This window comes from Scyliorhinus torazame, chromosome 6 (genome assembly GCF_047496885.1).
Source record: "Scyliorhinus torazame isolate Kashiwa2021f chromosome 6, sScyTor2.1, whole genome shotgun sequence".
Lineage (NCBI taxonomy): Eukaryota > Metazoa > Chordata > Chondrichthyes > Carcharhiniformes > Scyliorhinidae > Scyliorhinus > Scyliorhinus torazame.
Window position 1 is genome coordinate 310592883 of NC_092712.1, and position 11171 is coordinate 310604053.

The window sequence follows — 11171 nt, forward strand, 5'->3', positions numbered from 1 at the left end:
GTCTATGATTGACCAGGTTCCATCTAGTGGCAGGCGCTGGTTGGTACAGTTAGCAGCTACCAGCACTGACTAACCTCTGGCACTAGAGGGAGGCAAGGAGTTCAGGAGCGAAGCCAGAAGTCAGGAGCCACTGAGGAACTGGGTAAGAGAGGAGGTGGGAGGGAAGGGGCAGGGAAGGCGGCAAAGGGGTGAGGAGGAGCCAGCCATGCAGGACAGAGGGAACCCAGCCAGAAGCTTGCCGAGATGTCAGGAGCGAGGGGCTGTAAGTGGGACTGAGAGTGAAACTGAATATTAAATGTAAATATTGCCAGAAATCTCTCAACAACCTTACAGTGTAACGCTATACGAGCCGACGTTAAGCATTGGATTATCAGCTTTGGTCTTTCTGCCAAGCCCTGGAGTAGGACTTGTAGCCCTGGAAAAGGACAACATTCTGACTCAGAGGCAAGACTGGGACGTGGCTGACACGCGACCAGCATGTCTTCTACTGAACACAAAAAAGTAATTGAAAATGGTGTATTCACCCCCAGAAATTCACTCATGGTGCATTACATTTTCATGTAACCATGCAAGCATGTTCGTACACTGCAGGCAGCTTTTTCCTCAACTGTTCTTGCAACGTTCCACCACCGGATGGTGCTGCAACATGGCCGGACTAAATCAGCACAGGACAATGCAGTGTAATAACACCTTCTTCACTCCAGGTGGTGCTCTCTCTTTGCAGTACTGCTGAGGATTAACAATGACCTCGGGTGCGGCCACAGAAGTTTTCATTCTGTTGCCAAAAGGTACGGGAAAAGAGGCACGGTCAAACCCCATAGCACTAAATAACATTTAGCAGCGGTCTCCTGTAACGTAACTAACTGATTGATTCTTTGCCTACAGATAGAGCCAAACGGTGGGCAGCACGGTGGCGCAGTGGGTTAGCCCTGTTGCCTCACGGCGCCGAAGTCCCAGGTTCGATCCCGGCTCTGGGTCACTGTCCGTGTGGAGTTTGCACATTCTCCCCGTGTTTGTGCGGGTTTCGCCCCCACAACCCAGCGATGTGCAGGGTGGGTGGATTGGCCACACTAAAAAAAATTGCCCTTAATTGGAAAAAATTGATTGGGTACTCTAAATTTATATTAAAAAAAACATCGAGCCAAACTAAAAACGGTCGGAATGTAAATGACTCTCTCTGCTGCGCTCAACACCTGGAAATCTTGACACTTTTTCACTGCATTGCCCAAGTTAACTCTTATTTTCTTGCTCTATTCCTTTTTCTTTAGAAGGGGCAATTTTAGTGTGGCCAATCCACCTACCCTGCACATCGCTGTGGGCCATCTGAATAATCTTCTCCAGTCCCGGATCTGCCGGTATTGGCCATGGAGTGAGTGGTCGCACATTTGGTGGCTCCCGCTCAAGGTGGATTTTTACGTCTTTTCCCCACCTCGGAGGGCAAGGTATTTGAGGGCAAGAGGTGCAGAAGTGCCCGGGTGTGGTTGGCGGATGGATCCACGGACTAGGAGTGGTGTAAGGAGGAAAGAATCGCGGGAGCAGGAGAGGCCTCGTGGTGCGCCACAGGATAAGATGACGGAACACAAGGAGCTCTACCTGGCCAGTGGTCGACGGAGCATTGGTGGGACAGGGGGCCTTTGATTGGCCTCTGGAGGTGGACCGAGCGCACAGGTTGCAGGCTCGAGAACCGAGGGCGATGGTGGTGCGGTCGCACCATTTCTGGACAAGGAAAAGATTATTCAATGGGCGAGGCAGACCAGGAAACGTAGCAGGGAAGGAACGAGCTGCGCCAGATGGTGAGTGGGAAGTTAGAGGGGATGCTGGTGGTTCTGGTGAATGATGCACGATCAATCACTACTGAAGCGAGATTGTAGTCCAATTGAAGGCTTTAATGAACAAGTAGTTACCCCAGCAGCTCCGGTATAGAATGACTGCTGTGGGTGAAACACAGACTCTTATGCTCCGCCTGCTGGGCGCAACCAGCAGGCAGATTCCACCACTCATACTACAGTATAAGGTACGTCCCACCTAGGTACCGCGATACCCCTAATATAGCCTACCACAGTGAACGTTTATGCCCCGAATTGGGACGATGTGGACTGGGGTGGGGGCTTTAAAATGATCATAGCTCCAAGCTTGGACAGGTCAAGTCCCAAGTTGTCAAGGATGATGGCAGTGGCAAAGGAGCTGAGGGGATTTATGGAGCACGTTGGGGGGGGGGGGGGGGGGGGGGGGGGGGGACTGGGAGGAGGGGATGCGGCAGTTCCTGGATGGGTTAGAGTTTCCCAAAGTGGAGATGGGGCTGGTTCAGGATCTGGGGGCCCCAATTGGGCTGAGGGAGGAGAGTATGGGGGCGATGCAGGCAGGGAAGGCCCTGGGGCTGGATGGGTTCCTGGTAGAGTTTTACAGAAGGTTTGGAGCGGACCTGGGGCCACTACTGGTGAGAGCGTATAACGAAACGAGGGAGAGGGTGGAACACCCCCTTTACATTGACACAGGCTTCCATCTCCCTGATATTAAAGAAGGATAAGAATCCGGAGCAGTGTGGGTCGTACCGCCCGATATCGTTACTGAACATGGAGGCCAGGTTGTTGGTTGTCGGGATACAAACTGAATCTGGGAAAGGGTGAGGTGTTCGGGGTTGAGGCCAGAGGGCAGGATGGGAGATTCGGGGAGTTGCCATTTCGGGTGATGGGGGCGAGTTCCAGTTTTGGGGAATTCGGGTGGCGCAGAGCTGGATGCAGTTGCATAAACTGAACATGGGCCGGCTGGTGGAACAGATGAAGGTTTTTTTTTTTAAAAGAGGTGGGTTGTGTTGCCGCTGTCGCTGGCGGGAAGGGTGCAGACAGTGAAAATGGCGGAGCCCCCGAGGTTTCTGTTTGTATTTCACAACCTCCAAATCTTTGTCCGCGAGTCATTTTTTTTAGGAATATCAATGGGTTGATTTCCAGGTTTGTGGGGGCGGGGAAGGCTCCGCGGGCTTTCCTGGAATTGCCAAACACGATGAACTATATCGCTATGGTAAGGAAATGGGCCGCGGGGGAGGGGTCGGTGTGGGGGCAGGTGGAGGCGGCATCGTGCAGGGGTACGTGTTTGAGGGCTTTTGTTGTTGATGCCTTTGCCGTTCTCGCCAGCCAGGTACGCCATGAGCTAGGTGATGGGGCTGGAGGGTGCCTCTGTGTGGGCACCGATCTGTAATAATCATAGGTAATCGCCAGGGGGGCTGAATGCGAGGTTTATGGGGTGGCAGCAAGCAGGGACTGAGCGCTTTGGCGACTTGTTCATAAAGCACAGTAAAAAGTCTTACAACACCAGGTTAAAGTCCAACAGGTTTGTTTCGAACACTAGCTTTCGGAGCACTGCTCCTTCCTCAGGTCAATCTGAGGAAGGAGCAGCACTCTGAAAGCTCGTGTTTGAATCAAACCTGTTGGACTTTAACCTGGTGTTGTAAGACTTTTTACTGTGCTCACCCCAGTCCAACGTTGGCATCTCCACATCTTGTTCTTACAGGGCAGATTTGCAGGGCTGGAGGACCTGGAGCAAGTCTATGAGTTTTCCAGTGGGAGTGGCTTTAGGTACCTGCAGGTTTGGGGCTTTGTAAGGAGAGCGGTGCCGTCCTTTCCTGGGCTACTGCCCCTGGGGTTGCAGGACAAGGTGCTGTCGAAGGAAGATATAGGGGAGGGGAAGGTGTCGCGTATTTAAAAGGCGTTGATGGAATGGAAGGGAGCCCTGGTGGGGGATACAAGAGGAGCTAGGATGGGAGGTGGGGGGCCAAGATGTGGGTGGAAGCCTTGCGTAGGGTGAACACGTCCTCAGCCAGTTTAAGGCGGTGCATAGGGCACGTATGACGGTGGAGAGGATGAGTAAGTTCTTTGAGGCGGTGGAGGATAGGTGTGGGGGAGACACGAATCACGTCCACATTTTCTGGGCGTGTCCGAGACGGAGGGGTCTCTGGTAGCGATTTTGGACATGATGTCTGAGGTTCTGGGTGTGGAGCTGGTCCAGAGCGACAAGGGTGCCGATATTCGGGGTGTTGGAAGACCCGGGAGTCCAGGGGTGAGAGAGGCCGGGGTTTTGGCCTTTGCCTCCCTGGTAGCCCGGAGACGGATCTTGCTTGGGTGGCGGGATTCGGAGCTGCCGAAAGTGGGGGGGGGGGGGGGGGGGGGCAGGTGGGTGAAGTGGTAAGTGGGTTAAAATGGGGATTGCGAGGGCGGCTTATGGCGCAGTGGTTAGCACTGGGTCTGCGGCGCTGAGGACCCGGGTTCGGATTGGAGAAAAAAAAATAATTGGGTACTCTAAATTTATCTATATATATATTTTTTTTTTTTTAAATCGGGATTGCGGGATGTAAGGAAGGGTTGGCGGGCAGGGGGTGGAGGGGTTTATGTTGGTTGTTTTTTTAAATAATTGTTTGGTTGTTCTGTTTGTGTAGATGTTTTTTTAAAATAAATGTGGAGTATCCAATTTTTTATTTTTAAATGGAGGCGCAATTAAGCGTGGCCAATCCACCTAACCTGCACATCTTTGGGTTGTGGGGGCAAGACCCACGCAGACACGGTGAGAATGTGCAAACTCCACACGGACAGTGACCCAAGCTGGGAATCGAACCCGGTACCCTGGTGCTGTGAAGCAACAGTGCTACCCACTGAGCTACTGTGCCGTCCTGCAAAGCTGTCATCTAATTTACAAATGTGGACACTCAACATTCTTGTAGGTGAACTTCACAAGAAATAGGAGCAAAGAAGGGCAGCACGGTAGCATTGTGGATAGCACAATTGCTTCACAGCTCCAGGGTCCCAGGTTCGATTCCGGCTTGGGTCACTGTCTGTGCGGAGTCTGCACGTTCTCCCCGTGTGTGCGTGGGTTTCCTCCGGGTGCTCTGGTTTCCTCCCACAGTCCAAAGATGTGCACGTTTGGTGGATTGGCCGTGATAAATTGCCCTTAGTGTCCAAAATTGCCCTTAGTGTTGGGTGGGGTTGCTGGGTTGTGGGGATAGGGTGGAGGTGTTGACCTTGGATAGGGTGCTCTTTCCAGGAGCCGGTGCAGACTCGATGGGCCGGGTGGCCTCCTGCACTGTAAATTCTATGATGAAATCCTCAGTCGCACAATCCTCCAGCGATGTACGTGCTCCTTCAGTTATGGTCTCTTGACCATCCTAGATTTTAAATCGCTGCGTCATTGGTGATCGTGCCTCCAGCTTCAAGGCCTGGCGTTCTTGCCCCTTCCCCCCCCCCCCCCCACTTAATATTCCTCATCTCTCTCATCCTTCAGCAAACTCCTCAAAATCTCTTTTCCCAAGCATTTGCTCACCTGCCCCAGTATCTCTTTGTGCGATGCAGTGTTCAGTTTTGCTTTATCACGCTCCTGTAAAACATCTTGGGGATGTTTCGTTATGTTAAGGACGATACAAATACAAGTTGATATTGTCATCTCCCTCTCATTGTTCCCCTACCTTACTTTTGTAAGCACGGGTGTGACAGGTGAGCAGGACTTGGTGCTGGTTAAGACATGGGCAGCAGAGATTCCAATGACCTCAAGTTTAGGGAGGGTGCAATGTGGGAATTAATTGTAATAGTCAAGCCTAGAGATAAGAAAAAGGCACCAACGAGGGTCTCAATAGGCGAGCGGAGATGGGTCACGGTTACGGAGATGGAAATAGGCGGCAGTACTGATCAGAAGCTGACCTCAGGGGTGAATATCACACCAAGATCGCAAACTGGTTTCGTCTCTGACTGTTGCCAGGGAGATAGATGGCATCGGTGGCAAGGGAAACAGAGTATAGACTGAAAGTGGACCAATATTTAATTTGTGTCATTTTCAAAATGTACGTCACTTACCAGTAATGGTGCAGGCATCCTTTTGTGCATCGCCGCTGGAAGCATCTTCTAGGCAAACTGCCTCACTCACGTAGTGCACCTCATCGGTGCCTGTGGCACAGGCTTGAAGCGGGCAATCAAATGTCTCTGAGGCGGACAGGGCGTCAGCCGAGGCGTTTTCACTGAAAGCTGTGGCGTCCAGCTTGACAGCTTTCACAGGGTCAAGGAAATTGCCATTGATTGAACGAGTGCCGGTACCTTGATCCGGGAGGCCGAATACCAGACCTGCCTCTGTGACTCTCCTGGCACCTTCAGTGCACCTAAAAGAGAGCGAGAGAGAGAGAGGGTACATACCGTTAACACTCTGAACTCTCATCTTGGGAACTGGAGTAACACATCGCAGAATTTCTTTTGGTAACAAAACACAACTCAAGATTGACTGGACGGCAGGAGCCAACAGCAGCAATATTGCATCTCAATAGTCGACTGGAAACAGGAATCAAAAACTGGTGTTCACAGAAGATCGGCAAGCTTCTGATGGACACCAGGAAAGACCGTTTAGTGCAATATTCGGAAATTCAATAGGGTAGAGTTTCTGCTTGGACAGTCAGAGATTTCGGTGATAAACGCTTGTCCCCAATTTTCCACTCAAAACCTATTTGCATAACTATACTGCAAAATCAGTCATGACCTCGTCCAGTTGGGCAACAATTTAGAATTTTGTTTTAGATATTGCTTTGAAAAATACTTCTCGATGTATTTATGAGCTTCCTGTAGTTTGACTAACGCCGCTGAAAGTAGTTTTATCACAAAACAGACAAGTTAAAATCAGTCTCAATACACCACCTTTGAGTAATCCAACCTTAAATTGCTAAAGATATACACCAAGTGGCAAATCGGTTAGCACTGCTGCCTCACGGAGCAGAGGGCCCGGGTTCGAATTCCGACCCTGAGTCACTGACCGTGTGGAGTTTGCACATTCTCCCAGTGTCTGTGTGGGTTTCACCCCCGTAACCCAAAGATGTGCAGGGTCGGTGGATTGGCCGCGCTAAATTGCCCCTTAATTGGAAAAAAAAAAGAATTGGATACTCTAAATTTATTTTAAGAATATATATACACCAAACTATTTTTGTCGGGGTGCAAAACATGGATTAATCATTTTTATTTATTTTATTTCATCACGGGAGTTTGCGGTGTGAAAAATGGTTGTCCTTTTTGTTGTAATAATAATAATCTTTATTATTGTCACAAGTAGGCTTACATTAACACTGCAATGAAGTTACTGTGATAAGCCCCTAGACGCCACATTCCGGCGCCTGTTCGGGTACACTGAGGGAGAATTCAGAATGTCCAATTCATCTAACAAGCACGTCTTTCGGTACTTGTGGGAGGAAACCGGAGCACCCGGAGGAAACCCACGCAGACACGAGGAGAACGTGCAGACTCCGCACAGACAGTGGCCCAAGCTGGGAATTGAACGTGGGACCCTGGCGCTGTGAAGCAACAGTGCTAACTATTCTACGGTGCCGCCCACTAAACTGCCCATAGACCTTCTGCAACCAGCAAGACATTCCCTCTAATCTGATGTCCATTCCATAGAAGGGACCCCCGCAGGGGATCTCGAGTGTCCGTGAGCAGGGGAAGAATTAGTGAAGCTGATCAACCAGTAAGATGGAAATTCCCTCACAGACATGCAGAGTCCAAACTGGTAAGCACAACAGAGAAGACACAAATTACTATGAAACAATGTTTATAAAGTGAAATATGGACAATGATAGAATAGAAAGGTGCTTATTAGCAGGCGCAGACATGATGGGCCAAGGGCTCCCTGATTCTCTCTATGGTAAAATTCTGATGGGATTGATGGTGAGGGGTACAAGGGGCAGGCAGAAATTGTAATAAAAAAAACTTGAGAGAATGAGACTCCAAGTTTGCAAAATGCCACTTACTCCTAAATGAACCAAATCAAACTTTCTAGCTGCCTTTAGTGTGGAAGTGGTGGGAAAATACAGCAAGTTTGTCCCTTTACAGTGATTTAAGTTACACATCTATCATTAAGGACTGTGTCAGTGCACGTGGTCGAGAAGCAAGTAATATCTGACCCCCATCTTCTGGATTTCCGTGTTTAATTGTGCGTATGCAGATGGGTGTTGCTGTCAAGCCTACCCAAGGTAGGTTTGACAGCAACATCCTTTTGCATTCGCCGGAAACCTTATCATCTATATTACAGCAAAATCAGGTCAATAAGGCAGGATGACCAAAAGCTTTGTCAGAGTCAGGCTTGAGGGGAATCTTAAAGGGGGGGGGGGGGGGGGGAGAGGTAAGAGGGGGAAATGTGTTTCCGGGAGGTAACAGCCACCAGTAATGGAACAATTAAAATCACGGATGTGCAAGAACCCAAAATTGGACCACAAGGGTCGGAGGAGGTTTAGAGAGATTGGGAGGGGTGAGGTTTTGTGCGGGCCACGAAGAATCAAGCATGAGTTTGTAGAATCGAAAGAAATTACTTTATTTACAATTTTATATATACACAACAGCAGCAGTACTCCACCACTGCTCTCTCCTCTCTAGCTGGTTCCATACTGGCCAGCTCTATTCATGCAGCTGACTCAGCTAATGATTTCTCTGTCCCCCTCATTGGGGGAGCTCATACTCGCCAAGGATTGTGGGTTAGGCAATAGTCCCCAGCCAGTAGTAATCAAGCAGGTTATAACATTGTGGTTAGCACCGCTGCTTCACAGCACCAGGGTCCCAGGTTCGATTCCCCGCTGGGTCACTGTCTGTGCGGAGTCTGCACGTTCGCCCGGTGTCTGCGTGGGTTTCGTCTCCACAACCCAAAGATGTGCAGGCTAGGTGGATTGGCCACGCTAAATTGCCCCTCAATTGGAAAAAATGAATTGGGTACTCTAAGTTTTTTTAAATAAATAAAATAACATGAGGCCTGGTGGTGATTTGGAAACGAGGTTTGGAATTTTGAAATTGAGGCCTTAGTCAACCGGAAGTCAAATTCGGTCAGAGAGCCGATAAAAAGTTTTTTTTTTTAAAGTCGGTCAGAGAGCGTCGACAGAACTCCTCGAAGTGTTACCACTTCAACTTGCATGTGAGGCGCAGGTGACAGACCGAGATTTGATTTATCGACAAATCCAAGTCATGGTATCCAAAATAATCCAGCACATGCTTGCCGACAGCCTCTAGTTATGAAAATCTCTTTAAAAGGTCGCCACTAGACAATCTGTTTTAATCCGCCTTGGAATAGGTTGATCCCTTACAAAATCAGCGATGGTAACCGACATAAGTAATTACCTAATTATCCCAAGTGGTATTTAGTTCCCAAGTCATTATTCACAGGTTCGACAAAAGAGTGTGTGTGTAATTATAATGGAAGGTGTCATTCGCCAAATATGTAACTAGAAGTTAGTTGGAACGTATTGATCTCTGTCTGTTGCATCTGCCACTCGCATGAAGAGCTAACAATAGAATCCAGTATGGAGGCATAATTCATTGCATCAGTGATATGAAGTAAACTTTAATAACACCAGCATTTAATAGTCTATAGACACTAAACAAGTCAACTGAGGACAGTAACTGTTGATGGTGGAAATGTAAAGTTCTAATTGACAGGCTGATGCACAAGGTGGAGAATGAATTGATTTTTTTTAAATTACCAGCTTCCAAATAATAAGTACGTACACACAGCAGCCTCAATCTTTGATCATTTTTATTGCCGTATCCAGTTGTTAGCAGCTCTTGGTTTTAAACAGCCTATTTACTTAACTAACACAGACCAGCAGTTCTCTGGTACTTGATGCAAGCAGACACCACGTGTGTGTAAGTTTAGACAACGTGCAGGCTATTTCAACGGTGCGATACCTCATAGCAGAGCTCAGCCAATCCTCACTCAGCAACACAGAGGTACTTGTCAGTAGGAATCAATAGACAGGGAGTCAAACCCTTGGCTATTTTTTTTAAAATTCTTCAATAATCCTCGAGGACACTGCTTGCAAATTCGCTGGCTAAGACTAGCTCCACTCGGACTAGAGATGGACGCTGTGGTGTTCTTTGTGTTTCTTATATTCAGGATGGATGTCGTAGTGAAAGACCACACAGGCTAAGTTCAATAACAAAGCTAACATTTATTACAATACTTGATATACAGCTTGATCATTTACTCCTATAGCAAACAATAATCTATTAAACTACAATCTACACTATACTAATATTTGTCTCATGCACTCAGTCTTAAACTGCACTCTGCTCTCTCCTACACTCTTTCCCACTCTCCGCCACACTCCCCCAGAAGCCCGAGAGTCAGTCCTTTTTATAGGCCTGTTCCCAGCTCCATCTAGTGGTCAATCCATACTGGATTCTATTGTTAGCTCTTCATGCGAGTGGCAGATGCAACAGACAGAGATCAATACGTTCCAACTAACTTCTAGTTACATATTTGGCGAATGACACCTTCCATTATAATTACACACACACTCTTTTGTCGAACCTGTGAATAATGACTCGGGAACTAAATACCACTTGGGATAATTAGGTAATTACTTATGACGGTTACCATTGCTGATTTTGTAAGGGATCAACCTATTCCAAGGCGGATTGAAACAGATTGTCCAGTGACGACCTTTTAAAGAGATTTTCATAACAAGAGGCTGTCGCCAAGCAAGTGTTTGATATTACATTAATCCTTTATATAACTAGACATTATACATAATGTCACAGACGGGAAATGTTGAGCAACCACTTTTCCTAATGGTCACTTCCCAGCGCAAATTTAAGCCGTCGGTTTGAGCGGTCGCCAACAGTCCAGCCCAAACCCTTGAAACTCCAAAAGTGACACAAGCCTTGGTAACTTTGAAGAGAAGAGCAGCACGGTGGTTAGCACTGCTGCCTAACAGCGCCAGGGACCCGGGTTCAATTCCGGCCTCGGGTGCCTGTCTGTGTGGAGTCTGCACGTTCTCCCGTGCCTGGGTGGGTTTTCCTCCAGATTCCTCCCACAGTCCAGAGATATGCAGGTTAGGTGGATTGGTAAATTGCTCCTTAGTGATCCAAAAGGTTAGGCGGGGTTACTGGGTTACAGGGATCGGGTGGGGAGCCTGACCTTGGTTTGCGTGCTCTTTCAGAGGGTCGGTGCAGACTCGATGAGCCGAATGGCCTCCTTCTGCACTGTAGCGATTCCACGATTCTAGAAGAGCAGGCAAACATTTGAAGTAGAGGCAGACACTGGACCATCGGGCATGAGGTGGATAGTGGGGAAGAGAGAATGAGGTTAGACTTCTCCAGCAAAGAGCCAACACAAAAAACAGTGGACAGCCGACATCTGTGCTATATTTCTGGTTTCAACTTTGAAAGACA

The 11171-nt window shown here is 48.4% G+C and overlaps 1 protein-coding gene across 4 annotated transcripts in view; it reads right to left on the reverse strand.

Moving 5' to 3' along the window:
• Positions 1-11171, reverse strand: part of trak1a (trafficking protein, kinesin binding 1a) — a 266087-nt gene that overhangs the window by 154324 nt on the left and 100592 nt on the right. For 2 of the 4 annotated variants that reach the window (XM_072510054.1, XM_072510053.1), the window contains exons 1-2: positions 10918-11033; positions 5835-6133 (exon numbers count right to left, since the gene is read on the reverse strand). In XM_072510054.1, coding sequence (XP_072366155.1) covers positions 5835-6133; positions 10918-11021 — 403 coding nt within the window. In that variant the 5' untranslated portion in view covers positions 11022-11033. Of the gene's footprint in view, positions 1-5834; positions 6134-10917; positions 11034-11171 lie in introns of those variants that run through there. The other 2 variants (XM_072510051.1, XM_072510052.1) reach the window with 1 other exon arrangement.